The sequence below is a fragment of the Podarcis gaigeae genome (assembly GCF_964106915.1).
Source record: "Podarcis gaigeae genome assembly, chromosome: 3".
NCBI classification, from domain to species: domain Eukaryota; kingdom Metazoa; phylum Chordata; class Lepidosauria; order Squamata; family Lacertidae; genus Podarcis; species Podarcis gaigeae.
The window spans coordinates 12,248,067-12,276,025 of NC_139680.1; the positions used below are offsets into that span (position 1 = coordinate 12,248,067).

Sequence of the window (27,959 nt, forward strand, 5' to 3'; positions counted from 1 at the left end):
ATGAAATTTAAAATGTGTTTAACTTAATCACTTTTTTGATGTGTCTAGATCCAACCTAGATCAAAAGTCACCAGAAGAAGGCAAGAAGCAATTCACAAGTAATGAAGGCCCTATATACTCCTCTCATAAAGACGGCAGAATCTTATAGGTGCAGAATGTATCTCAGATTTGAATTTTGTGTATGTTTTCAGTATACACAGTAATTATAATTCTCTGATGCTTTATGCAGATTGTATGGTGGTGGTGTTTGTTATTGAAGGGCAGTTTAAAATATAAAAACACAAAAATACATATCGTAATAGCAAACAATAACAATATCCGCCCTCCACCAGTTTCAAAGATCTTTTATGAAAAACTTTATACTACATATTCCAAAAGAAAAAAAAATGCAAATGTGAAGTTATCACTATTCCCCAAAAATTCCAGTTATTTTTTTCAGGGGGAAATTAAAGTCTTTGGGAAAGAAACCAATTTTCCTACCCATAATTTCCCCCACTTTGCTTTCCCAATGCCATCTGGTGTATCAGAATCAAATTTCTAAGAATTTCAGCAACCAAATATACTCCTCTTTTTTATTTCCACCACCACGTGGAATCGCCATGTGGTAACACTTACTTCCTTTTCTATGAAAAATGAAACAGTCTCACATTCACTGTCCTAGAGAACGGTATTTTCACACTTCCTATCCTAATGGAACATTTCATGCGCCAATTTTCTTGTGAGAATTCCCTTCATGTGCAAACAGTTCTAGGGAACACATTTTGGGGTGAATTCCCAGTTCACATAAGGCACCTCTGGAAATGCCAACATATATGTTATCAAGGAAAATTGGCACTGGTGGTGGGTGAACTGTATTTCAGGCAATTTATGCACTAATACTGAACTTCTCACCAAGAAACCTCCAGAGTTCCTAGGAACACAGTTACTATTATTCATACCAGCTTCTACTCAAGAGTTTATACTCATTGATAGGACAAACACAGGATCAACCTCACATGCTTCAACTGCGGGCTAATAAATCCAAAACAGCCAATTCCCTCACACTGCAGTTACATTTTCCTGCAATTTTTATTACATTCATAATATTTATTAGATCTATATGCCACCCTTCTTTGTAAGATCTCAGGGCAGTTCAGATAATATGAATGTGAAGGTTACCTTTAAAAAAACGTAACCTTTTGCCACTCCTCTGTATCCTGTTTATGGTTTTCTATGGATGTTTTAAGGGTAACTATTGAATTTAGCTCTTTTGAAATAAAAGACTGCCAGCAAGATGCATTGTAATAAGGAGTTTTCCTTATTATTATTACTACAGCCTAAATATTGGGGCAAACCATTTGCATTTGCTTGTTACCAAAGTCAGAACTAGGATCCACAGCAACTTCTTATAAAAAGAAGCATTGTTAACTTTTTTTCCAAATTTCAGTAGGACTGAGTATGGGTTCTTTTAGTCAAACTGGATGGTAGAATAGCAGCAACTTAAGAAAGAGAGTTGGTGTACCGTGGAACATGCACCAACTGAATAAAGCACGGTCTGAACAGATTCAAATGACTTAAGACTGCAATTTTGCATACTTACCGAGAAGTAAGTCTCACTGAACTAAGTGGGATTTCTGAGTAAGCATACACAAAACTGCAGTTCCATACACTTACCTGGAGTAAACCTCACTTAACACAGTGAGACTTGATTTCAAGAAAACATGTACTAGCTTGTGCTGCACAGTTCTAAATCTTTCTGATAAAGTGATCAGATCAAAAGAAAGCAGGGAATTTCAGCTTCCCACACCAAAATAAAAAACATTATATCTGACAAAATTTCATTTTCTATATAAATATTAAAAGGCATGGAATCCCTGCTATCCTCCTTTGCATCTGAGCATTCAAAAAAAAGGAAATCAGAGGGTAACGAGCAAACATTACATTTAACTTTTTACCACTGCTTAGTCTACAAAGCTAAAAATAAATACTACTTTACCAGAAAACTAATGTTGCAGTTCTGTGTACGCCGACTTGAAAAGATGTCAGAACTGATTTAGTAGTCCTAGCAATATATCTTTACTCAGAGGAGATGAATGCCACTATAGCTATGGTGGAAGAATAGTGGTAGATAAACCTTTTCATAAAAACAGCATCACGTGTTTTCCCAAATATGCATACTCAGAAAAAAGCCCCACTGAAAACAGTGGGGCTTCCTTTCAAGTTCATTTGGTTTAGATCTGTCAGTGTCCTGCTAATGTGTTCCAGCGAACGAACCTCTCAGTGGATTCAATGCTGAAACTGATGGTATATATTTTGGAGTACGGAATCTTTTGGCCCAGATTTTTACCTCCCCACACCCCTGTGGGGCAACTTTCACAAGAGGGCATGACCACCACCTGACAGAATGTGACTCACCTGCCTGTCAAAGTAGGCCCTTGGAGTGTGGTGGAAGGAGAATGGTGGGCCAAGACTGACCCACAGGCCAGAGGTTCCACACCCCTGCTATTCTAACCCTCTTCTAAATAATGCTGTGCCATAAATCCATGAAAACGGATTACAGAGTGCAAAATTAAATGAGGAAAACTGTTTCCTTCATATTCTGTGACCTAGCTGGCCACTATCAGAGATGCAATGCTGCACAGAAAAACCCACTGAATCCAGCAGGTTTCTTGGGTTCAGGGAGGCAAAGGAACCCATGCCTCTGGGTTCAAAGATCTACTTCAGCATTCAGTTTTCCACACCTGCCTGCCCATCACCAGATTCAGAGTACAAGTTTATCTTAATTCCCACCCAATATATTTGCAAAAACAAACATATACCCATCACTAAGCATCATGTGATGCAGGGTACCAAATTCTAGAGCACAACTGAACTTTTTAAAAAAATGTTTGCAGTGAATAAACTCTGCACACTCATGGTGTGAGGACTTCAGAGAAGTTATTTAATTTAGGGGTTTATATCCCATCTCTCAACAACTTGTGGCATTCTGGATGAAATGTTCAGAACATAAGTGCTTTCATAACCACTGTAGCCTGCACAGACCACTCCCAATATTATCTCATACTATACTTATGTCAACAAAAGATTTCTTAATGTACTTTAACGTACAATAGTATTGAAAGTGATTTTCAATCTTGTCCCTCCTTTTTCCATTGCTAGAACTTCAGCTGATTATTAGTTTCATGCAAACACCCATATATGCTGCAATTTTCACAGCAGTCAGTGTCAGTCACAGCAGTCACCTGCTTCTCAATTAACACCCAAGACTTCTTTCCCACTCTTGTCTTTTGCTTCCATCTTCACCACTTGTCCTGTGGGCTTATTCAAGGTCAAAATAGCCCCTGTCCTCATGTTGGAGTCGGCATTATTTGTCACCTCACTTGGCTGCTATTTCCTTGTCAACTCACAGCAAGATCCTATACTGGTGCTTTGCCACCAGTGTTAGAAACTCAGATATTTAGACTGGATGCCAAATGACTCCTTAAGCCAGGGTTACAGATGCCAAAATTGGAAGCCTAGTTGTCACTTGGAGGCCACATGGCCCGAAAGTCGTATTTTTCCATATGACTTTTTGGTTCCTGAAATTCACTGATTGTGCAGGTCAAACAATATTCTACAGGATGTGTTGCTAAGTGTATGAAAACAGTCAAGATCCAAGGATCCCCAGGCACCCCACACCTCCAGACAGGGGAAGACGCCAGGTGCGATCCTGGCACCCACAGGCATCTTTACTTGGTCGCAAGGTGCAAAATGTGCCTGGGGAATTTCAAATGCTGTTTGCCACCTCCCCAAGGCGGGATGTGTGTAAAATTGGCTAAAATAAGTGAATACAGTCATACCTTGAGATACATATGCTTCAGGATAAGTATTTTAGGGTTGCGCTCTGCAGTGACCCGGACGTAATGGAGCGCATTACTTTCGGGTTTTGCCGCTTGCGCATGCGCAGAGGGTCAAAATGACGCCATGCACGCGCATCTTACGTTCTGTTCAGGATGCGAACGAGGCTCCGGAACGGATCCCGTTCGCATCCCGAGGTACCACCGTACAGTGGAAGCTCGGGCTGCGAACATGATCCGTGCGGGAAGCACATTCACAACCCACACTGTTCGCAACCTGCAGTGCTGCATCTGCGCACATTAGGGGTCACGATTTGGCACTTCTGCGCATGCGCAAAGTGTGGGTCTATGCATGCGCGAGCGCCGAAACCCTGGGTTTGGTGTGGTGCACAACCCTAAATTACGTAACCTGAAGCATCAGTAACCCGAGGTACCACTGTAAACAGAAGTGGACGGGATAACTGCTGGGCGGGGATGATTACTGCTGCTCCTTCATAAGAGTTGGAAGGGAACAACCAGGAACCTTTTGCCCCATATGGGTCTCGAACCCTCGAGATTAAGAGTCTCCTGCTCTACCAACTGAGTTACCTCAGGCCTACAAACTATAAAAATGAGGGTGAAATAACTGCCCCCCCCTCTCCCCCCCACGGCCCAAACGACTCACCTGCTTCCTCCGCCCCCGACCTGCTCCTCCTCCCCGCCGCCGCCACCGCCGCCGCCGCACAGGGCGGAGAGGGGGGGAGAGGGCGAGGGGGGAGTCCGTCCTCCCGGGCCTAAGAGCCGCGCCACACGGGGAGGAAAGCGGGGAGCAGGCCTTGCTCCGGCTGCCGCCGCTTCAGCAGCAGCAGCAACAGCAGCACCACGACGGCGGCGACGCCCTCTTCCCCTTCACGGCCCTATTCGCCTGAGGGGGAAAATAAATCACCACAGCGCAGGAAGCCCACTGCCCCCTCCCCCCCAAACGGATTCGTTTCCCCACTGCGCCTGCGCGACCAGCCACGGCCGCTCCTCCTCTCGCGGGGCCTCGCTTCTGCCGCAATGGATACCGGAAGCGGAAACCCCTCCCTCCGCCACCGTTTCCCTCAGACAGAGGGCCTAACGGAAGGAGCATTATATAGGCTTTTCGTTTATTATCACGTTAGGTCGTGAGGTGATTTGCGCAGCAAATAAAAGAAGTCGGGGGATAAGCGAGAGGATTAAGGCCCCCTTTCTTCCTGTGAGCGGAACAGGTTCCTCAGCGTCATAACGGTGAAGGACTGCTTTCCGTTATTTTCTTTAAAAACCGAAAACGCTTGAGCTTCACGCCCGTGAGGGTCTTCTCTGCCCTCTGGATGACTCCAGTGCTCGTCTATGTGGAATATACGGGAGTCGTAGCCAACCCAAAACCGTTCCTCTCTATGGGTCACACAGCCTCAGCTTCCGGTATTTGATCGGAAGTCGCGGCGCTCTAGGGAACGGCGAGAAGTGCTCCGCTCTAGCCCGCGGAAGCCTCTGTGGCGAAAAGCCTCCGAAGTGCCAGTTAGGCTTTGCAATGGCGATTTCCTAGAAGAAATCCGTGTTAAGATACATTATATATATTAAGATACATTATACATTAAGATACATTATAGATATATATAGTGTGTGTGTATATATATGTGTATATATATATATATATATATATACAGGCACACTATATATATATATATATATATATATATATATATATATATATATATAAAGATACATTATAAGTTAAGATACATTATATATATAATTTTTAAAAAAATCCCTGTGGTGTAAATTTCTCCTCGCGAGGAGGACGGGTTTATGGGGGCGGGGTAGCGAGGTGTAAGGTCCCAATTCATATGCGAGGACTACAACACCCAGGTTGCCCTGCGGTGGGGATCCTGCGCCACGTGATCTTTCCGAGGTCGTCCCTCTGGTCCTCCCTCTCCATCAGCTGGAAAATGGCAGTGCTGAGCCCTGGGGAGCGCTGGGCTGAAGGTAACGAACCCTTCAAGCTGGTGGTGCCATCGCCTCAGAGCCTGGGCAGGCTGAGAATCGGCCTTAAGGTGGGAGATCGGCATGTGGGGCGTGGGATCTCAGATCGCCTCCGCAAAGAAAGCCCGCTGGCCTTTTTAAAAGGGCTGACCAGCGCGAGGGGTTGTTGCTTTTTTTTGGCGTGGCAGAAGCTCTCGCCAGATGCATCCCTCAAATGCATGAACTGCTATCCTTAGTTGGTAGAAAGGAAGAGGGAAATGCTGGATGAGCTCCAGTAGGTCTGGGGCATTTCTGTGCCGAGCTTAATTGCATATAAAACAAGGGCTTGGGTGCTTCTTGAGCTGTGCACACAAAATGTTCCCCACTCCTTGCAGTATCTTTCCCTGTCCGTGTGTGTGCCTGTGTGCTTAACATGCGTATCTGCTGCATCACACCGCTACAATTTGTTTTTATTCTATCTTAAGGTGACTTTCCCTTGTTTTTTCCCCAGTAGATTAACACAGCTGCCCATTTGGTGGTTCTCAGATCATTGAGGGCTGGAGTGAAGGGTAGACTATAGGGCCGAAGGGAGCGACAGGAAGAGGAGATGCGGAGATGGGGTGTGAGAATTGAAGTTATCTTCAGTTTGGGGCTTTCAAGGCCAACTAAGGAAAGCATAAAGGAAGAAACTAGTGGAGCGAAAACTGGATTTTAGTGGCATACCCTTTTGTTTACCATTCTGTGTCAACATCCTATGCCACTGTGCAGATTGCAAACATGTTGCCTTCGTTTACCGCTTTAAATAATGAAGTCCCACACTTACTATTATTATTTCATTTCTATTTATATACCACAAACTCATATAAAATACATCGGTGGCATAAAATACATAATGGTGGCGACTTGTGTATATGAAAGATCCATCCATGGGCCAAGCACCACAGGCAGAAGTTTTGTTCTTTATTCCCCAGAGGAGCCAACAGGATTTTCGGTTCACTTTATGTGAATTGGGCCCTCCAACCCACCCTCAAAAGAGGCACCATATGCTTAGTGTGCTCTTGCAGGTGGAATGGAAGACCCAAAAATAAATGGCCACAAATGTCATAAAATGTGTGACAGATGAAATGTGAATGGGTGAAGCTTTGTTCCTAACTGTGTTACCATACTATTGAAAAACTTATCAAGTTGAATTTCTGCCTGCCACACAATTATTGAAGGCACAATAACCCTGCTTTCCCCCAATTTGAACCCTAAACCCAAATCTAGTCTGCAAGCCTGTATGTACTTGCCCGGGAGCAAACTCCATTAAACACAAGACTTAAACATCTGAGCAGATATGTTTACCATTGTACTGCAAGTTAACTATACTGTGCGGTAAATTCTTAATGCTTTTCTGGTCTTTAGCTCCTGCGGAACAGGGACCGCACTTAAGCATCTTTGCAAAGTTTCCACATTCTGCATTTGCCATTGGGGTGGGACTCTTTAACATCCACCTTCACTTACTGTGTAGTAGCATTTGAGGAAAATTAACTGTCTTTCTTTGCAGCATTGATTGATGAGCTCAGAAGAAATGCATGTACATCAGAGGAAATGAGAGACAACTTTGATTACTGTGGGTGTAGTGACTGTAAGAGGATAAAAAAGGAACATCTCTGTGACAGTGGCAGGAGTCAGTCAGCGTCTGGGGAAGGTAGCATGACCTACACAAAAGAACAGCTACTTGGGGTACAAAGGTAAATAGACCCTTCTGCCTAGAATACTAGGCTCACAGCCTGTCATCTAGTTAATGGGTAAATCAATTTAGCTGATCCACAGAAGTCAGATTTAATATGAGAAACTGCTAATAGGTTTTTTTTAAAGGAGGCTATTTTAATTCTAATATTTTGCTGTACAAGTCTGTTCCGTTCCATTCTTGCATCAACCTGTAATTTTTTGGGGGGGAAAACCTTATACAAAAATGATGTAAATATGTATTTTATCCAATACATTTGCATTTTTAAATGTATTCCTTTACACATTTTGGTACTTTTTTGAGCCAAAAACCTGATCATAAAATTCAAAGAAATGTGAAATTTGAAGGACACATTGCCATCTGTATATAAACCTGGGAGGTGCAAATTAGGACAGTTTTCTTATAATTCAGACTGAATGGTTTTTTCCGCCATTAAGTAAGTCTAATTCCCAGATAACTATGCATAGGATTGCAACCTATGCATACTTCCTACCCTGAATACACTGAGACGTAAGCTTGTTTACTTTGATGTTAGGTTTGTGCTATAGGCTGCATTACTGCCTTTGAAACCAACAACAAATTAGTTTGTTACTTACTTATCTCATTAGCCATACAGGCACTATCACAGTAACAGTGTGTTGTGATAGTTGATCAAATGCTTGCCCATGTGCTTTCTTCCTAGATGAAGTGGTGGGTATGCATTCTTCCACCAAACTGCCACCTGGCTATCATTTAGCTAGCAACTTTAACAGTGGACGCGCTGATGTGGTACCCACAGGTGCCATATAGGCAGCTGCCGATCTAAATAAGACATTCCAGACACATCAGACTTAACTTTGCCTATTTCTGGTGCCAAATAAAGACTGGTGGACTCAGCATCAATGAAACAGATTCATAGTAAAGTATAACTATTCCAATAGAAAAGGCTATTGAAATAGCTTCCCCATTGATGCAGAAGTCTGAAATATGCATCTGCTTCTACTTTTCTTTACAGTGTTTGAAGTCATGCTTGGGTATCTAGTATAAGGTTACCAGATTTTTTTCAGTGAATCCGGGGGCACTTATTCTTCGCTACATACCGTATTTTTCGCTCTATAAGATGCACCAGACCACAAGATGCAGCTAGTTTTTGGAGGAGGAAAACAAGAAAAAATATATTCTGAATCTCAAGTGCAGTGAAAGTAGCAATCCCTCTTGCTGTTCTGGCTTCTGTGATAGCTGCACAGCCTGCATTCGCTTCATAAGACGCACACACATTTCCTCTTACCTTTTAGGAGGGAAAAAGTGAGTCTTATAGAGCAAAAAATACGGTACATGTGAATGCTGAGAAAGATCTAAATCCGGGGACTGTCCCCAGGAAACGGGGACGTCTGGTAACCTTAATCTAGTAAGAAGCTTTCTGTAAGTGCTATGAGGAAAGATCTGTGTGTAAAGGGTTGTGCTTCTTTTGTAGAATAAAGAACAGTAAGAATTACTATGAGATTCTAGGTGTTGGGAGAGATGCCAAAGACGAAGAATTGAAAAAAGCATACCGAAAACTTGCCCTGAAATTTCATCCAGACAAGAACTGTGCACCAGGAGCAACAGAGGCATTTAAAGGTTTGTAGATCACCACAATAAAGCTGCACAATTGGCATATGGATTATGTTAATAATGACAGTTATCTATTAGTAGGTGTTGCTTTTTTTTTTTAGTTTGCTAATATTTAGTACAAAAGGTTCTATTGAAACAACAAACCGTAAAGATCGTAGACATGTTTGATTTGTTCCTCTGCATATAATAGATATGTCCAAAGGAGAACTATTCCAAACCCTACTTGCTTTAAGTGATTCATATGATAAATTCATTGCCAAAGGTAAAAGCAGATATTATTTCAACAAGGATTTCTGCTTAAGCCTATCAAATGCTTTTTCTGCATTGAAGAATATTGCAAAGAAATATTCCATTCTTTTACATAATCAGTTATACTTAAGATCCTGCCTATAATAAGCAATACATTTTCTTTCAATATAAATCCCATCTAATTAATTGAAATGTATTTGGCTATAATCTTCTGAAGCCTTGTAGCAAATCCTATGGTTATGATCTTGCAACTTTAATTAATGAGATAATAAACAAGGGGGAATAAGAAGTACTCAGATAAAGGATCATTTTCTAAAATACATACCATCTTACTAATTTCTGAGGACTCTGCAGGAGAGCAATTAAGGCACGCCAGCTCCTGTTTCTGATATGCTTCATACTAGTATGTTCTGGTTGACATTCTACGCTGCCAAAGTGGATGTTCTCTTCTAGTCTTCCATTCCTATTCCCCCTAAGTTCGCTCCAGAGAGTTGTTGGAGAAACTGGACATGGAGGAAGGGGTTAAGAGGTGAGATAAGCAAACTGATGCAGGGTCAGCCAAGCCAGTTGCTATGGCAATGGCCCAGTGCTATTTATATGAATGATTAAGGCACACCAACTCATTAGGTCCAAGTTCTTGTGCTGTATTTCACGCTGGGTTGTGAAGTGAGTTGGTTTTTTGATTGGTCAGAGTCTGTGTTACGTCTCAAACTGCTGGAACAACAGAAATTCTTTATACAGTGGTACCTCGGGTTACATACGCTTCAGGTTGCATACACTTCAGGTTACAGTCTCCGCTAACCCAGAAATAGTAGCTCGGGTTAAGAACGTTGCTTCAGGATGAGAACAGAAATCGTGCTCTGGGGGCACGGCAGCAGCAGGAGGCCCCATTAGCTAAAGTGGTGCTTCAGGTTAAGAACAGACCTCCGGAACGAATTAAGTACTTAACCCGAGGTACCACTGTACTTGTCTGTATCTTTATCTGCCAGTGCCAAAGCCTACAAACTGTGTTTATATCCACACAGTGGTGGAGAGCAGGCGGGAGCGGGGCTGGCGTGCGTCCAGTTGGCGTGGCACATGTCTACGGGGCGTGGCACATGTCTAGGGGGCATGGCACATGTCTAGGGGGCGTGGCACACGTCCTGGGGACATGGCGCACCGCCTGCGAGGGCATGGTGCCCAGCAGGGGGGGGCAGCCCCGATGGTACCCCACTGGGATCACTGCCGGAGGCAGTGCACTGCCCCTGCCCCCCTATTCCTCCGCCAGTGTATCCACATCCAGAATGTTTTGCTGAGCCTTGTCTTCTACAGTAGTAAACTATTTTGGACCTAGCAGTTTGAAAGCACGTCAAAGTGCAAGTAGATCAATAGGTACCATTCCGGTGGGAAGGTAAACGGTGTTTCCGTGCACTGCTCTGGTTCGCCAGAAGCGGCTTAGTCATGCTGACCACATGACCCGGAAGCTGTACGCCGGCTCCCTCGGCCAATAAAGCGAGATGAGCGTCGCAACCCCAGAGTCGGCCACGACTGGACCTAATGGTCAGGGGTCCCTTTACCTTTTTACCTGCTTCCATGTGGCGACTGGAAATGGGGGCAATTTCCACTGCATGGGTATCTCACCTCAGATTCCCAACAAGGGTTCCACAAACTGCTGCAGAAGTTTCCTCAGTTCTGCAAAACAGATTGGGTGGGTGTGCTCAGAGAGGAGAGGAAAGGGAAGTCCAATTATATGAGGTTTTGAGGCTGTCTCCTTATACTTTATGGGATACGGATGGCGCTGTGGGTTAAACTACAGAGCCTAGGACTTGCCGATCAGAAGGTCAGTGGTTTGAATCCCCGCAACGGGGTGAGCTCCCATTGCTCGGTCCCTGCTCCTGCCAACCTAACAGTTCGAAAGCATGTCAAAGTGCAAGCAGATAAATAGGTACTGCTCCGGCAGGAAGGTAAACGGCGTTTCCGTGCGCTGCTCTTGTTCACCAGAAGTGGCTTAGTCATGCTGGCCACATGACTGTACGCCAGCTCCCTCCCTCGGCCAATAAAGCGAGATGAGCGCCGCAACCCCAGAGTCATCTGCAACTGGACCTAATGGTCAGGGGTCCCTTTACTTTACCTTTACCTTATACTTTAATGAAAAGGTATTTGCCCAGGTAGTTAGTTATAAGTTAAAGTGTTTCTAAAACACTTAGCACATTGCAGTCCTTTGCAAGTTGGGCATTAGGCTAGATTGCAGACATTGTGATAAGTGACAAGAATGCAAAATTTTCTTCTTCTTCTCCCATCCTGCAGCAATAGGCACTGCTTTTGCAGTTTTGAGCAACCCTGAAAAGAGATTACAATATGATCAATTTGGAGATGAACAGGAGACTTGTTATACCAACCTGCCCAAGCATTATAACTATTACAGAGAGTTTGAAGCAGACATCACACCAGAAGAAATATTTAATATGTTTTTTGGAGGCAACTTCCCAACAGGTGAGTGCTACAAAAACCATTATTAACCGATGCTTCACAAAACTCCAGGCAGCCGGTAAATAAAAGTCCTGTAACAAAAGTTCAGGTAACTACATTTTTTGTTCTCCTTTGCCAATGACATTCCAGAAATTCTGCAACTGCAGTCATTTGAGGTGTCCAGTTAATACCTAGACAGGTCTTACTCTTGAAGATTCTATATATGTTCTTAATAAGTAGATTCTTACTTCAGCTCTGAGAAATTTGTATATACCAGAGATAACCAGACTTTTATGACATAATACCTGGTTTATTTCCAAAACTGGGATTATCTAGAACAGCTTTTCCACAACCACAGTTGTTAGCTTTTATGGAAATTGAAACTAATACTTCAGAAACTGAGCCTTGCCCCCCAAACCCTCATAACTATGGGCCTGGACCAAGCTAGATCCGTGGTTAGGCAAAGAATCATGGACATAGAGAGACAACAGATCATAGAAAACGGTAGATATGTAGTCGCTCCAGCAGCATATCTCTATTTCCTCACATCCAGAAATGCAAGAAGGGCTTTTACTCTTGCTAGAAACTCGGCCTTGCCCTCACCGGTTCTGGAAGGCTCCTATAGAAGGGTCCTGTACGCACAGAGACTTTGCGCCTGAACATATTTTTTTTAGATGTCCTTTTTCTGTTGAGATTCGTAGAGACACCATTGATCCTTTGCTGAAGAGGCTCGCCAATCTTTCAGACAAGTCTAAACTTAATTCTCTCCTCTTAGGCAAAGATCATAAGACGACCCGGCTGGTAGCCAGATTCTGCGCCCAGATTTGTAGGCACAGATCATCCTCTAGAATAAAATAGATTACTAGGGAAATGCTGAAGTTGCACTTTGGGGCACCTCAGGGTCAATTTTTTTTTATGGTAGCCCAAATCTCAGTTGTACAGGTATATGTATATATCTCAATTTTAACTCATGAGCTATTGCTGCAATTTGCTCCGATTGTATATTTTATCTTTATGAACGCTGTTTTTATTATGTTATGTGAGCTGGTCTTTGACCGTAATAAATTATCTCACTCTGAAACTAATATTTTTATGACAAGGGCAAGAAGCTGTCTTCTCTTCCATTTAAATAGGACATGCGTTACTATTAAATAAGTAAACAAAGCCCATTGTTTTTTTAAAAAACAACAGGAAATATCCACATGTTTTCAAATTCATCCATGGATCCCCCATGTTATCAGCAACGGAACAGGCATGATAGGACTTGGACAGAGGAAGAGGAGGAGGAAGAAACTAGACCCCAGGTACTTGGGAGCAGGGAGCTGTTAAGAGCACCCACAAAACACTTCTACCAGTTTCTTTTCCTTAGGAAAGAATCTGGCGTTGCTTACGATTTTCCCGGCATTTAAGAGGAAGTGATATTTAATTGTTGCAGTTCTTAATTGTAAGTTGCTCTTCGAGAACATTTGCTGGCAAAGAATTTGAACAGCTTTTGCCAGGAACAGAGAGAAAGAGACTCCAGTTCCTATGTGGATGCAAATTTCACTTAATAGCATGGGGCACACTTCAGAGAAAAGATGAAACTGAAAATTAACTTTATTTGTGGGCGTTTGGGGAGTGAAATATTAGGTGGGGGAATGTGCAAGGATTGTGTGAAGGGCCAAGGTAAACTTTGATTCTCGAGAATGGGAATAATAATAATAATAATAATAATAATAATTTTTATTTATACCCCGCCCTCCCCAGCCAAGGCCGGGCTCAGAGCGGCTTACAAGCAATAATAAAAACAAGTTGAATGATTACAACTTAAAAACAAAATTTAAATACAACATTAAAATATTGAAATATTAAAATATTAAAATTTAGCCTCACTGCAGGAGGAGAAGGAAAGGAAAAAAGAAAGAGAGGGAGGGAATCAAGTTGGCTCCAAGCCAAAGGCCAGGCGGAACACCTCTGTCTTGCAGGCCCTGCGGAAAGAAATCAGATCCTGCAGGGCCCTGGTCTCATGAGGCAGAGAGTTCCACCAGGCCGGAGCCAGAGTTGAAAAGGCCCTGGCTGTGGTTGAAGCCAATCTAACTTCCTTAGGGCCCGGGACCACTAGGGTGTTGCTATTTATGGACCTTGAGGCTCTCCGTGGGGCATACCGGGAGAGGCGGTCCCGTAGGTACGAGGGTCCTAGGCCGTGAAGGGCTTTAAAGGTCAAAAGCAGCACCTTAAATCTGACCCTGTACTCCACCGGGAGCCAGTGAAGTTTGAAAAGCACTGGGTGAATATGCTCCCATGGCAGAGATCCTGTGAGGAGCCTCGCTGCAGCATTCTGCACCCTCTGGGTTCTTCTGGGTTCATTCTTCCCTCTGGGAAGAGGTTAGGGAGCCAAAAGGCATATTTATTGAGCTGGGGAGTGGGCATATTGGCCTCTGTTCGTGAAAATCACTTTGTTGCAGCAGGAGCTTTGTCTATGGGGTGAGAGATTTTGCAAATCCTCCTTGCTCTGGAGCAGATTTGGGGGTGGGTTCCGCAGGAGGAAGGGGAATGAATCGCTGAAAATGGTTAGGTGAGTGATACTGCTGGATATAACCCACCTTGACCATCAGGGATTTATTTACAGGGAGGAGGAAACACAGAGAATTACATCGAAGAAAAACACATTTAGGAGAATCCTTGCACCACCAATTTAATAAAGCCATCAAGGTCTTCAGCATTAAGTAGAAATGGAACATTTACATGACAAAAAGTTAGTCTTAGGCGGTAGTTGTTGTGATGACTTATTTAAGGCAGCATTGTGTATATAAAAATCAAATTTTAAAAAAGGAGCAAGCATGTGTTATTTCTTTATAGCCCTCAAAGGAATAAGCAAGCTGCTCTCCCCTTCCCATATTATTTGTATTAAAGAGCCTTGATCGATAGGTGTCCATCAATACTTTACTTGGGGTAATTTAAACCACAACCAATTTTGCTTAAAAGACTAATAGCTAGCTAATCTGCCTTATCTGGGGGCTGCTTTTTACCCTTATTATTTTGATTTTCTTAAATCCCTTGCTTATATGCTTCACTAACGGTGGTTTTCATTTCCAGAATTCATACTCTGCATTTATCCAGTTACTGCCAGTTTTTATTATAATAGTTGTGTCAATAGTAACTCAACTGATGGCGACTAACCCACCCTACAGCCTCTTCTTCAAATCGTAAGTCCTGATGTTTTTCTTTGCTCTTCTGGGAGAATTGACTAGTCCCATATAGAGATTAACATGTGATTTGTTACCTATTAATACCAGTTAAACTGGGAAGCTGATTGGGACTTCCGGAGGCGGCGCGAACGGCAATGGCTGCCCTTTTCCAGTGGTGAAGGGGGAGCTCCGCGGAAACGGGTCGTCCACTACGGCGAAGCGGAGACCCGCATCAGAAACCCACAGGCAGCGAAAGCCTGTGGTCGTGGGGACTTGGCGGGCACCAGAAGCGCCCCCCGAAACGGTGAAGAGATCCCGTAAGGGGTTTCGGAGCGCGGAGGGGCTGGCGTGGGGCTGTGAGTCGATCGCTCTTTCCGTGGAGTGAAGCCGCATGGCCGCTGTCGGTGAGCGCTGACCTTTTTTTCTGGGAACATTCGATCCAAAAAGCACCAACCCGTGAGTAAGAAAAAGTTAGAAATAATTGGAGGCTAAATTACTGACAATTCGGCTAAAACTGGAGACGCAACCAGGAAGTCCGTCTCCCGTCTTTGCTTAAGATCTAAAGCAAAGGACTTTGAAGCTTGGAGCCTTTGATGAGGCGTTAAAAGCAACCAATCTGCGCATCTACCGGAGCTGTTTTTATGGAGATTTAGGATTTAATTGTTCAAGTGACTTAATCTTTAGTATGGACTGTGCTTTACCTCTTCTTTCGGAATTACAATTTTACAGAGAGACCCAGGCAGGCGGTCTGCCTGTTTAACAGAGCTGTCAGATTGCAAACTTCGACACTTTGTTACTTTGGTTTGCTACAGCTGAGTGTTACTGGAACTGTTATATTGAATCATCTTTTCTGGCACTTGATAGAAACATTGTTGTGCTTTTAAGACCAACTCTGCCAACTACAGGAAAACTGAAGGTTCTCTGGAAATTAACGGCTGTCTGGACATTGTTTTAAAAGTTTTGGAACTTTGAAATGATTGGACTTTTGAACAATTGATTTTAACAACTTGGTTTCTTCCCTCAAAATATATTCGAACTCCCTCTAGAGGACTTTGGATTTACAATTGTATGTGACTTGGCTTTCTCTTTCCTTTCCTCCTGTTTGGCAGTTTACCCTCTGGGCTGGTGGTTTCCCATGGGAACTCACTCAGTTTGACCTTGATTAGAAGACAGAATTGGAATGAGTGGCACTGGGAGAACAAGAGCGGCTAAAGCGAAAGCTAAACAAACAACTTTGACTTTAATTTCACAGCCGCGTAGATCATCTGTCCCTGCTGTTTTGGAAGGGGAAGAAGGAATTGTGCAACCTTTGCCGGAAGATATGGCAGCAGGAGGATCTACCTCAGTACTAGATAAAATCTTTGAAAAATTGGAAGCTTTGGATAAAAAAGCAGATGAGCAAACGGCTAAGATTGATCAAAATACAGCCAGTGTTAACAAACTAACTGAACAAGTCACTTTGAATGCACAATCAATTGGCAAATTATTTGAAGCCACCGCAGAAAACCGAAAATTGGCAGAGGAAGCCAACCAAAAAGCTGAAGAACTAAAGCAGGAGGTAAAACCTTTGCATAAGCAAATTGGAGAACAGCAGGCCTATCTGTCTATGATAGAACTACAGGCTCGGGAAAATAATTTAAGATTGAAGTCAATATTAGAACTTGAACAAGGGAATTTAATTGAGTTCCTGACAAGTTCTGGCCTTTGGAGGAAGAAAAGGACTTTAAAATTGTGACTGCTTTTAGACTTGGAAAACTGACAAGGAAAGACAGGCCCAGAGACTGTTTGATTACCTTGAAATCTAAGGAGGAAAGAGACAAAATATTAGGCCTACATTACGAAAAGTCACTTGAAATTTCGGACAGAAGAGCAGAGATCTATAAAGATATCCCTAAACAACTTTTGGACCTTAGATCCACCTACACTGAGTTAATAAGACTGCTGAGGAGCAACTCAATTGTCTTTAGGTGGGAATTTCCCCAAGGATTATCTTTTACTTTTAGAGGGAAGAAGGTGAAAATTAAAACAGCCGAGGATAAAGATAAATTTTTGAGTGCCTACGGAGAGGACCTTCAGAAAGGGATTGAAAGACCTTCAGGGTCTGGACCAGCGCCTGCACCTACACCTACACCTTCGGGGTCAGAAGACCAGGAGAAAAAGATACCACCACTAGAGGAATAACAGATTTGTCCAGGATGTCTCTGCAACTTCTGAGTTGGAACATCAATGGCGCCAACTCTCCGGAAAAAAGGAGAAGAATATTTCACATATTGAAAAAAGAACAATTGGACATTATCTGCCTGCAAGAAACACATGTGACCAGGCTCCACAGAAAAGTGTTAATAAACAAAAGATTAGGCCTAGAATTTATTTCTTCGGACCGAGTCAAGAAAAGAGGTGTGGTGATATATGCAAAAGAGAGCCTGTCACCAAAATTTTTATTTAAAGATGAGCAAGGAAGAATTTTGGCAATTGAGATACAAAACCAAGGAGAAAAGTTTTTGATATTAGGAATTTATGCGCCAAATGAGGGGAAATCGGAATTTTATAAGAAGTTGCATGAGATAATGCTGGACTATCTGAACTATGACAACATCATCATGATGGGAGATATGAATGGGGTGGCATCGACCAACATGGATAAGTCACATAGTCAAAATGTGACAAAGGATGGCAGACTACCTAAAACATTTTTTGAACTGACTGACAATATGGACTTGATTGACATTTGGAGAACAAAGAATCCCCTGGGAAGAGAAGGAACATTTTTTTCTGAAGCCCAACTGACATGGACAAGAATCGACCAAATATGGATAACTAGAGGTCTGGCACCTAAGACAAGAAAAGTGGAAATCTGCCCAAAGACCTGCTCCGACCATAATGCCGTAAAGATGGATATGAGACTAACTCCAACCGGCTCCTTCAGATGGAAGATGAATGACAATTTGTTTAGAGATCAGGAGATTATTAAAAAGGCCCAAAAAGCTTTGAAGGACTACTTTGAGATAAATTTGAACACTACGGTGGAAAAAAGAACCGTCTGGGACGCAAGTAAAGCGGTTATGAGGGGGTTTCTGATACAACAGAACACCATAAAGAAAAGAGCACAGAATGAGAAAAAAGACAAGATTCTGGAGAAAATTAAAGAATGTGAGAAGAAGTTAAGATCGAGACCGAAGTCAAAGGAGATTTTAAGAGAAATTAAACTCTACCAAGCACAATACTCTAAATTGATAAATCAGGAAGTGGAATGGAAAGTTAAGCTAATGAAACAAAGATCTTTTGAATCGGCAAATAAATGTGGAAAGCTGTTAGCATGGCAGCTGAAAAAGAGACAAAAATTGAACACGGTCACAAATTTAGAGATTGAAGGAAGAAATATTCAGAACCCAGTGGAGATCAGAAAGTGTTTCCAGAGATACTTTAAACAACTATATACACAAGGGCCGCAAAATGAGGTGGAGATAGAACAATTTTTGACAAAGAATGGTCTACCAAGGCTGTCTCAGGAAAATAGAACAATCCTGAATTATAAAATAACACAAAAAGAGATTGAAGAAGCCATTCAGAATATGCAGCTGGGCAAGTCTCCAGGGCCAGATGGGCTTACCTCCAAATATTATAAGACATTGAAAGACTACTTGATACATCCATTAATGGAGGTTTGCAATGAAATTATGGAGGGGAAGAAGGCACCGGAGTCGTGGAAAGAAGCTTTCATCACATTGATACCTAAACTAGAAACTGAAAAGACACAACTCAAGAACTACCGCCCCATCTCCCTCCTAAATGTGGATTATAAAATATTTGCAGACATTTTAGCAAGTAGACTTAAAAAAGTTTTAAATGAAGTAATCCACAAGGACCAGGCAGGCTTTCTCCCAGGTAGACATTTGTTTGCTATCACAAGGAACATTATTGACATTTTGGAACTTTTGCAAACAAATATTAATACTAAAGCAGTGTTAATTTTTATAGATGCGGAGAAGGCCTTTGATAATATTTCTTGGAAGTTTATGAAGAAAAACTTGGAAGGGATGGGAGTGGGACGGGGATTTGAGAATGGGATAGACGCAATTTATTCAGAACAAAAGGCTAAATTGATAGTGAACAATATGGTGACGGAAGAGTTCAAAATTGAAAAAGGAACACGACAAGGTTGCCCTATCTCTCCTTTGTTATTTATTTTGGTCCTGGAGGTGCTCTTGAACATGATCAGAGGGGACCGGTTGGTGGCAGGAATTCAGGTCGGAGCGAAACAGTATAAACTTAAAGCTTTTGCAGATGACCTGGTTTTGACCTTACAGGAGCCAGAATCTAGTACGAAAAGGGTATTACAATTGATTCAGGAGTTTGGTCGGGTGGCGGGATTCAAACTTAACAAGCAGAAAACTAAGGTATTGGGGGGAAAATTGACACCTTTAGAATCAGAAAGGTTTCAGAAAGAGACAGAGTTAAACGTGGTTAAAAAAGTAAGATACCTAGGGGTAAACATAACAGCTAAGAACCTGAGCCTATTCAAGGACAACTATGAAAAGTGTTGGTTAGAAATTAAAAGGGATTTAGAAGCTTGGTCAAGATTGAAACTTTCCTTGTCGGGCCGAATTGCTGCTATAAAGATGAATGTATTGCCAAAAATGTTGTTTTTGTTCCAGACTGTACAGATTGTGGATAAAATGGAGTGTTTTGGGAGGTGGCAAAGAGACATTTCTAAATTTGTCTGGCAGGGCAAAAAGCCCAGAATTAAGTTTAAGATATTAACTGACACTAAAGAAAGAGGGGGCTTTGCCCTGCCAGACTTAAAGTTGTACTACGAATCAGCAGCTTTTTGCTGGCTGAAAGATTGGCTGCTTCTTGAAAACACTGATGTTTTGGATTTGGAAGGTTTTAACAATGCTTATGGATGGCATGCATATTTGTGGTATGACAAGGTTAAAAGTCACAAGGCTTTCAAGAACCATATTGTCAGGAAAGCAGTGTTTAATGTCTGGATAAAATATAAAGACTTGCTGGAAAACAAGGCCCCAAGGTGGTTATCACCAATGGAAGCTAAGGCCCGGAAAAGACTCAATATGGAGGCCAAATGGCCGAAATATTGGGAAATATTAGAAAAAGATGGAGATAATTGGAGGCTGCAGAGTTTGGAGAAATTAAAAGACAAAGTGCGAGATTGGCTACATTATGCTCAGATCAAAGAGGTTTTTAAGTTGGACAAAAAGATAGGATTCCAGGTGGAAAAATCAAAGTTGGAAACGGAATTGTTAGAACCTAAGAATAAGGTACTTTCGAGAATGTATAATTTGCTGTTAAAATGGAATACACAAGATGAAACGGTTAAATCGGCTATGATAAAATGGGCACAGGACATTGGGTACAATATTATGTTTGCAGACTGGGAAAGGTTATGGACCACCGGTCTGAAATTCACGGCATGTAATGCTTTGAAAGAAAATATTATGAAAATGATATATAGGTGGTACATGACCCCAGTCAAGCTTGCAAAAATATACCATTTGTCTGATAATAAATGTTGGAAATGTAAAGAAACAGAAGGAACATTCTTTCACCTCTGGTGGACCTGCCCTAGAGTCAAGGCTTTCTGGGAAATGATATATAATGAGTTGAAAAAGGTATTTAAGTATACCTTCCCTAAGAAACCAGAGGCCTTTCTTTTAGGCATCGTCGGCCAGAGGGTGTTAAAGAAGGACCGAACATTTTTTATGTACCGTATTTTTCGCCCTATAGGACGCACCGGCCCATAGGACGCACCTAGTTTTTTGGGGGGGAAATCAAGGGAAAGTTTTTTTTTCCCGCCCAGGTTTGCGCAGCCATCCCCAAGCTAGAAGAGGGAGACGGAGTGCTCCGTCTCCCTCTTCTGCCTTCAGGGACACCTTCTCTAGCCTCCGTGGGGCAGCGGCTTGCCCTGCTGTCCCCCGAGCTGGTGGGGCTGGTGATGGGGAGAAGCTTGCTTCTCCCCCCCCCGCCCGCCAGCCTCCAGACCAGGTCCGGGAATAGCGGGGTGGCAGCGCTCCGCCTCCCCGCTATCCCCCAAGCTTGTGGGGCTGGTGGGGGGGAGAAGCAAGCTTGCTTCTCCCCATCGCCAGCCTCCAGATCAGGTCGGGGAATAGCGGGGTGGCGGCGCTCTGCCTCCCCGCTATACCCCAAGCTTGTGGGGCTGGCGATGGGGAGAAGTAAGCTTGCTTCTCCCCCCCCCGCCAGCCTCCAGATCAGGTCGGGGAATAGCGGGGTGGTGGCGCTCCACCTCCCCGCTATCCCCCGAGCTTGTGGGGCTGGCGATGGGGAGAAGTAAGCTTGCTTCTGCCCCCCCCCCCGCCAGCCTCCAGATCAGGTCGGGGAATAGCGGGGTGGTGGCGCTCCGCCTCCCCGCTGTCCCCTGAGCTTGTGGGGCTGCTGGGGGGGAGAAGCAAGCTTGCTTCTCCCCATCGCCAGCCTCCAGATCAGGTCGGGGAATAGCGGGGTGGCGGCGCTCTGCCTCCCCGCTATCCCCCAAGCTTGTGGGGCTGGTGGGGGGGAGAAGCAAGCTTGCTTCTCCCCCCCCCCCCCCGCCAGCCTCCAGACCAGGTCGGGGAATAGCGGGGTGGCGGCGCTGTGCCTCCCCGCTGTCCCCTGAGCTTGTGGGCTGCAGGCTGCTGCCCGCAAGCCTTGCGAGCCTGCGGGACCTCCCGCCAGGCTTGCAAGGCTTGCGGATAGCTTTCTGAAGCCTGGAGAGCGAGAGGGGTCGGTGCGCACCGACCCCTCTCGCTCTCCAGGCTTCAGCGAAAGCCTGCATTCGCCCCATAGGACGCACACGCATTTCCCCTTCATTTTTGGAGGGGAAAAAGTGCGTCCTATAGGGCGAAAAATACGGTATACAACAACAGCAGCAAGGATACTAGTCGCCAAGCACTGGAAAACCCAAGATTTACCCACACTGGAAGAATGGCAGATGCAACTGATAGACTATATGGAGTTAGCAGAAATGACCGGCAGAATCCGAGACCTGGGAGAAGAGGCCGTGGAGGAGGACTGGAAGAAATTCAAGGACTATTTACAAAAATATTGTAAACTGTATGAGTGTTGAGAAAGATGCAAGATTATAAATAATATGGCACCACTAAATTAGTTGAAAGGGATATGAAGATAAGTGAAAATATATGAAAAGTTAAATTTTGGTTAAATAATATGTTAAAATTAAGCTTTTAAGATTGGGGTAAAATTATTTAACATTTGGGACATAATATTTGAAAGTTATAAAATAAGAATTGAAACAAGGTGATAAATTGCTGGACAAAGTTTGATAAACTTGGAATGCAGGAACGAGAGACGTGAGGAAGTCCAATGAAGTGAAGAAAGTATGATTATTGTAAAGTTATATGTCATTTTGTTTGTTTTTTTATATTGTATTAAGAAAATCTTGAATAAATATCTTATATATAAAAAAAAAACTGGGAAGGTGATTAAAGCTTTTTGCTGTGGAAAAGCCAGCCCCACAGCCATATATTCAAGCACAGCCTTTGCAAACAGGGTGATTAATTTCCATCTTCAAAGCATAAAGATATAGGTCATAGCTGTAATGTAACAGCTATATATTTCCTTTTAGCACTTTACAGAGAATCAGTTATCCTTTTTATAAATGAGGACTTTATGAAAGCTGAATAAATACTAAATAAATACTCCTGAGAGCCACGCTGTCGAGAACTACTTGAAATAGAAGCAAACTGGAACATTCTGATACCGCAGGATAGTTTAAAACCTGTTCATAGTTGCTTGATTTCTTCATCAATTTCATGCCCAGTTTAAATAAAGTTTCAATAAAACCAGTAGAAAAAAGCTTCATTCTCAACTGGTGAGTTAGACATTACTTGGAAAAATAGAGACTAAGACATGTGGAAAACTGTTGGCTGTTCTAAAAGCTTGTGTGCTAGATTTTAGACAAAGTAACTAGCATTAAAGGTGGAATTTAATAAATATTTATGGTTGTGTCTAGTATTGCTTCAGCAGAAGGCAAGCTTGTGAAACAGATCTTTCCCCTGTGTCTCCCCACCCACCTTCCCAGTTTTAAGTGGAATGGAGAAGTCTGCAAAACGTGATGGAGTTGGTCCTACAGGGTCACAATGGAAGGGGAAATTGCTCGAAGGTGGGCAGAGAAATATTGCAATTAGCTATTGCAAGACACCTCTGCCTTATTTTCAAGTGATTTCCCACTGGCAGCAGCTCTGCAGTCCTGTAAGATACAGCTTTACTTCATGTTTGGTGGCTGCCTTCTGCCCATGCCACATTCAGTACAATTCTTAGCTCATTTAACAATAAATATTGTGAAGATTCATTTTAACTTACATCACTCAGCCTTCCTTATTGGCAGTATTCACCCAAGTTGTTCTGTTAGCACACGGGCTTCTAATTGTGCAACACAACTTCTCCACCCTCTCCCCTCCCCAAAATCTGTTCTGGGGATTTCTCCAACCCCTCGGATCAGATTTGAATGTTCTGCTACACAAATGTAAATCCTTGCATTAAGAGAATTTAGTCGGATGCCACACATATTGTAACATCCCGACAGGTTTGCTTTATTTTTCAGATCCTTCTGTACATTTCAGAAATGAGTTGGTCATAATACTGACCAGTTTGAAGAGCTGCAATTCTTTTGGATTATATTAGCATCTTTGTGGATTCTATAATAGCTGGACAGGACTCCAGGAATTACAGGATCATATAGATGAAAGGATATGCAAAATATGCATATTCTCGGAACAGAGAAAGAATATGCAATTTACTTTGAGAACATTTCTATTTTTAGAAGACAGGCAATTTCAAATACAAATATTAACATGGCAAAACCATATTTCCTTTTCTTTTTCAAGTGGTTAAAATGCTTTCATCATTTGCTTACTCTTTCAGGAATCTTGGGCACACGATTGTTAGAGAAACACAGAATCTACAGGTGCCTTACTATGTTGATAAAAACTTTGAGCATAACTATAACGCCGAAGAGCTTGAAGAGCTTGAAAAACACATTGAAAAAGATTATATTGATTATATCCAGACTAGCTGCAGAAAAGAAAAACAACAAAGTAGGTTGTGTTTTGTTCATTCTTAAGCACCCCACGTATGTGTATTGATTTAAAATCTTGACAACGAACTCTGACAATATCAAAGAGCATTCGTGTTATGCCAAAGTCAGGTGCACAAAAATGGCTAGCATCTATAATGATACAAGGAGAGAAGTAGATCTCAAACTCCACGCTAGTTTAGAGCTGGCTGATAGAATGGAAACAATACCATTGGAAAATTCTCTACTGTGTCCTGCTGAACTAGCCCACAGTGGTTTCTGTTTTCTCTGTATTCCACTACGTCGTACCGTATTTTTCGCTCCATAAGGCACACCTGACCATAAGGCACACCTAGTTTTTAGAGGGGGGATTGAAGAAAAAAAATATTTAAGGGGAGTGCTGAGCAGAGCCTCTTTTGAGTTTTATCTTTTTCTCCCAGTGCTCTTCAACACCGGTTTTTTAAGACAAAAGTGTTGCTACCCAGACTGTTCCTTTTCTTTCTTCTTAGAATCTGAGCTATCGAATTTGGCGAAGCTGTACAGAGATGAGCGGCTGAAACAGAAAGCAGAATCCGTGAAACTTGAGAACTGTGAAAAGCTCTCCAATCTCATAGGACTACAAAGGAGCCGTCAGTGGGCAGAGGCATGAAGGGAGCGACACTAACAGGCCATGTGTGCTACTGCGAGGAAATTCTTCTTGGTTCTGTTTTCCTTTTTAAATGAAGAGGAAAAGCATAACGTAAAGACTTAATACTTAGTATCCTCATCCTCATCATCATCATGTACGTGGAGCTGAATGAACTGAGCCCCAAGAGGCAACACTTGCTGTAACATATACAGTATATTTGGTTCCAAGGCCCAGTAGTGTTTCAGTGTTAATGATTCCTTGGCGATTTAATTGCATTCAGCAACTGTCTCCATCTGATCCTTTGCTGCCATTTGGGGGCCTTGCAGATGTTTCCTGGGTACATAGCCCCCTCATGCTCACCGGTGTTGCCGTAAGCATAGAGCCCACAAAATCAGATCAGTCACTCCCTGAACGTCTGACATTGTCATTTCCACGTTCCTCTGAAGCTGCTGTTTATCACACTTTCAGCAAAAGAGAGAAGGGACAAGATTTGGTTTTGATATAGATCTACTCTGTTTCTACAGAGCTTGCAGAGAAGGCAGCCTCAAGGATGTAACCCTATTTTTAAACAGTCTCGTAGTAAATAGAAAAACCTGGGCTTCATGTTTTGGTCCTCAGGGTGACCTTGGGGGATTCAGATTTGGGGCGCTATGATTTTTGTATGTCGTCTGTCCATGGAACAGCTACAATTGCACTCCGCTGAGTTTCATATGCTGGGATCTTGGAATCTTTCATGTAACAGGAGGTGGAAGAGTTAATGATTGATCACACCAGCTGTATTAACAGTTCTATAGAGTTTCTTTACACATTCTTCACCAACAGCACTATATAGAAATACCTATATACATATTCAGATTTGTAGCAGATTGTAGCTACACTGCGACATACCCTAACTGAAATAACAGTTTGAATTCCTAAGAGGCATTATTAAATAAAAACTGCTTAATTTGTGAAGCTTTTTTAAATACAGGCATGTTTTCTTTATTCTGGAAAGCTATTTCTTATTGGGGTCAAAGTATCTGATCTCAGTCCTGGTACTTAAAATGCCTGTGAAAAGAGATTAAATGAAACTAATGGAATTTGAATTAATTTAAAAGACGTAGACAGCCTATTAACACTAAAATTTGGCAGGAGGTTTCTGCTTAATAATTTCGTTTGCTCATGAGCTAAAAGGTACTTGAAAAGGATAACATTTTTTAAGAGTGTGGGCTTTTGAATATTCTGGTTACTTGCTAAAGGGATATAAATAAGCCTAGTGCATTCCAGAAGTTTTGGTCCACAACTCACATCGCTGATCATTGCCCATGACGACTGGGGCTGATGAGAGTTGTAACCCAAAACATCTGGAGGTGATGGCTGGCATGTGCTTATCCAACATCGTGGTTGAGGTTGCAGTCCTACTGGAAATACGCTTCACTGAAAGTCAGAACTGAGTGGGGCTTCTGAGTAGATGTGTACAGTTTAGGATTGTAGCGGTCGTTTATGACAAAGTGGCGCCTCCACTGTTCTCCAATTAAACCAGATTGTTGAATGATACGCATACATTTTGGCATATAGTTTATCCCTTCCCTTTATGTCAATGATTCACCTTACACCCAGAGACAGTTTTGTCCTAGCTGTGCTTGCTTGCACAGATTCCCAGGTAATGTGTGCCTGGGAATATTTCTAAGTTCTATTTTGGAGCTAATTATACTTTTAGGTAGCAAATGACCCCAAAATTTGGCCAGAGTTGCAAAAGGCCTCTGCTTTATTAATACCGTATATACTCAAGTATAAGCCGACTTTTTCAGCACATTTTTTTATGCTGAAAGCAGCCCTTTTGGGCTGCTTGTTCGTCCTCTGCCGCTGCTGCCACCACCAGGTTTGTGGTGTGGAGAACCAGCTTATACTCGAGTCAATAAGTTTTCCCAGTTTTTTCTGGTAAAATTAGGTGCCTCGGCTTATATTCTGGTCGGCTTATACTCGAGTATATACGGTAATAACATTTTAGAAATGACTTGGTTGGCAAACGGAAAGAAAGCTAACAGCCTGATTTATATTGTATACAAATTTAACTGAGTGTATTATTTGTTTGTCCCTGTTAGGCTACAAGTAAATCTGTAGTCAATTGTAGCATCAGTTAAAGACTTGGTTTACCCTTATAATTAAATGTACTTCATGTGCATGGTATTTGAAAAGTTTATTGTTGTTTTTTTAACTTCACATTGAGCACAATCTTCTATTTATTTATTTATGTATTTATTTGTTGTGGTTTTGGTGAGATTAATTTTTCCGAATGTAAATATGGCAATATGGTAACTGTATATGACTTCATTGAATCTCGATTGTACAGTTCATTTTTCATAAACCATGTAGGTGTGTATTGTACACCAGATGACTAGTAAATAAGGTATGCTTTCCTTTAAGTCCTGAGTGAGAAATCAGGAAATTTATTGGAGTGATTAGTGGATTTGAAGTCAGCAGTTTTCTGTTATTTTGGCCTCAGCTCTTGAGCAATTTCACTAGGACTATTGCAGTGTTTGAAGATTTCGCCGTTAGTTTCGGAAACAAAAATTTCCGTATGTTGTTTTTTTTTAATAAAAAAAGCCAAAAACAAGTAATTTACAAATGTATTGCATTGTTCAGCCATGAAAATGACAACTTCCGCTGTGTTGTATGGAAATAAGAAATGAAATAAAAGATTATGAGTATCAAAGCTCACTTACATGCAGGAGATGATCTTTATTTCAAATTGATCTTCAAATTGATGCACATAGAGCCCTATAAGCTTAGCTAACTAGCCAGGCTAGAGGCCTTGTGCCTACTGTTTCTTTCCAGTGCCTTATCTTGTGTTAGGAGCAGCTTTACTCCCAAGGTCATGGGTAGGCAAACTAAGGCCCGGGCGGCGGATCCGGCCCAATCGCCTTCTAAATCCGGCCTGAGGACGGTCCGGGAATCGGCGTGTTTTTACATGAGTAGAATGTGTCCTTTTATTTTAAATGCATCTCTGGGTTATTTGTGGGGCATAGGAATTTGTTCATTATTTTTCCCCAAAATATAGTCCGGCCCCCCACAAGGTCTGAGGGACAGTGGACCGGCCCCCTGCTGAAAAAGTTTGCTGACCACTGCCCAAGGTTGTAAGCACATTCCTAAGCGTCTACATATGAAAGAAGACATGCCTTGCAGTTCTGAGATGTACCTTCATCTGTTGCTTTCCCCCTCAGGTAGAAAGGAATGCAAAGAGATCACATGCAGTCGGGGCTGCTTAGGTGATGAATAGGTAATGAAGGAAAGGCCATGTTGTTGTTTAGCCGTGTCCAACTCTTTGTGACCCCAT

At 42.5% G+C, this 27,959-nt stretch overlaps 2 protein-coding genes across 7 annotated transcripts in view; one reads left to right on the forward strand and one right to left on the reverse strand.

Moving 5' to 3' along the window:
- The window catches only part of ZC3H13 (zinc finger CCCH-type containing 13), a 46,890-nt gene extending 42,102 nt beyond the window's left edge, over positions 1-4,788 (reverse strand). For 2 of the 4 annotated variants that reach the window (XM_083729822.1, XM_083729820.1), the window contains exon 1: positions 4,480-4,788. The gene's annotated coding sequence lies outside the window, so the exon portion shown is untranslated. The remainder of the gene's footprint in view (positions 1-4,479) is intronic. The other 2 variants (XM_083729823.1, XM_083729821.1) reach the window with 2 other exon arrangements.
- Positions 4,789-4,893: 105 nt separating this feature from the next.
- DNAJC18 (DnaJ heat shock protein family (Hsp40) member C18) lies at positions 4,894-27,343 on the forward strand. 3 transcript variants are annotated; one of them, XM_083730662.1, is made up of 8 exons: positions 4,894-4,965; positions 7,324-7,510; positions 8,963-9,108; positions 11,638-11,823; positions 12,991-13,103; positions 14,875-14,984; positions 23,865-24,037; positions 24,525-27,343. In XM_083730662.1, the coding sequence occupies exons 2-8, from the start codon at positions 7,368-7,370 to the stop codon at positions 24,662-24,664; spliced, it is 1,011 nt and encodes a 336-aa protein (XP_083586788.1). In that variant the 5' UTR covers positions 4,894-4,965; positions 7,324-7,367; the 3' UTR covers positions 24,665-27,343. The 3 variants fall into 3 exon arrangements, with proteins under 3 accessions (XP_083586788.1, XP_083586787.1, XP_083586786.1); XM_083730661.1 differs by lacking the exon at positions 4,894-4,965 and adding an exon at positions 5,627-5,869; XM_083730660.1 differs by lacking the exon at positions 4,894-4,965 and adding an exon at positions 5,627-5,801.
- The last annotated feature ends 616 nt before the right edge of the window (positions 27,344-27,959 follow it).

Bases quoted from the DNA above. Each gene is read 5' to 3' on its own strand.
- DNAJC18 (XM_083730660.1), top strand. From the start codon at position 5,663: ATGCGAGGACTACAACACCCAGGTTGCCCTGCGGTGGGGATCCTGCGC. The intron at 5,802-7,323 runs GTAACGAACCCT...CTTTCTTTGCAG, and splicing joins TGGGGAGCGCTGGGCTGAAG to CATTGATTGATGAGCTCAGA. The intron at 9,109-11,637 runs GTTTGTAGATCA...CCCATCCTGCAG, and splicing joins AGCAACAGAGGCATTTAAAG to CAATAGGCACTGCTTTTGCA.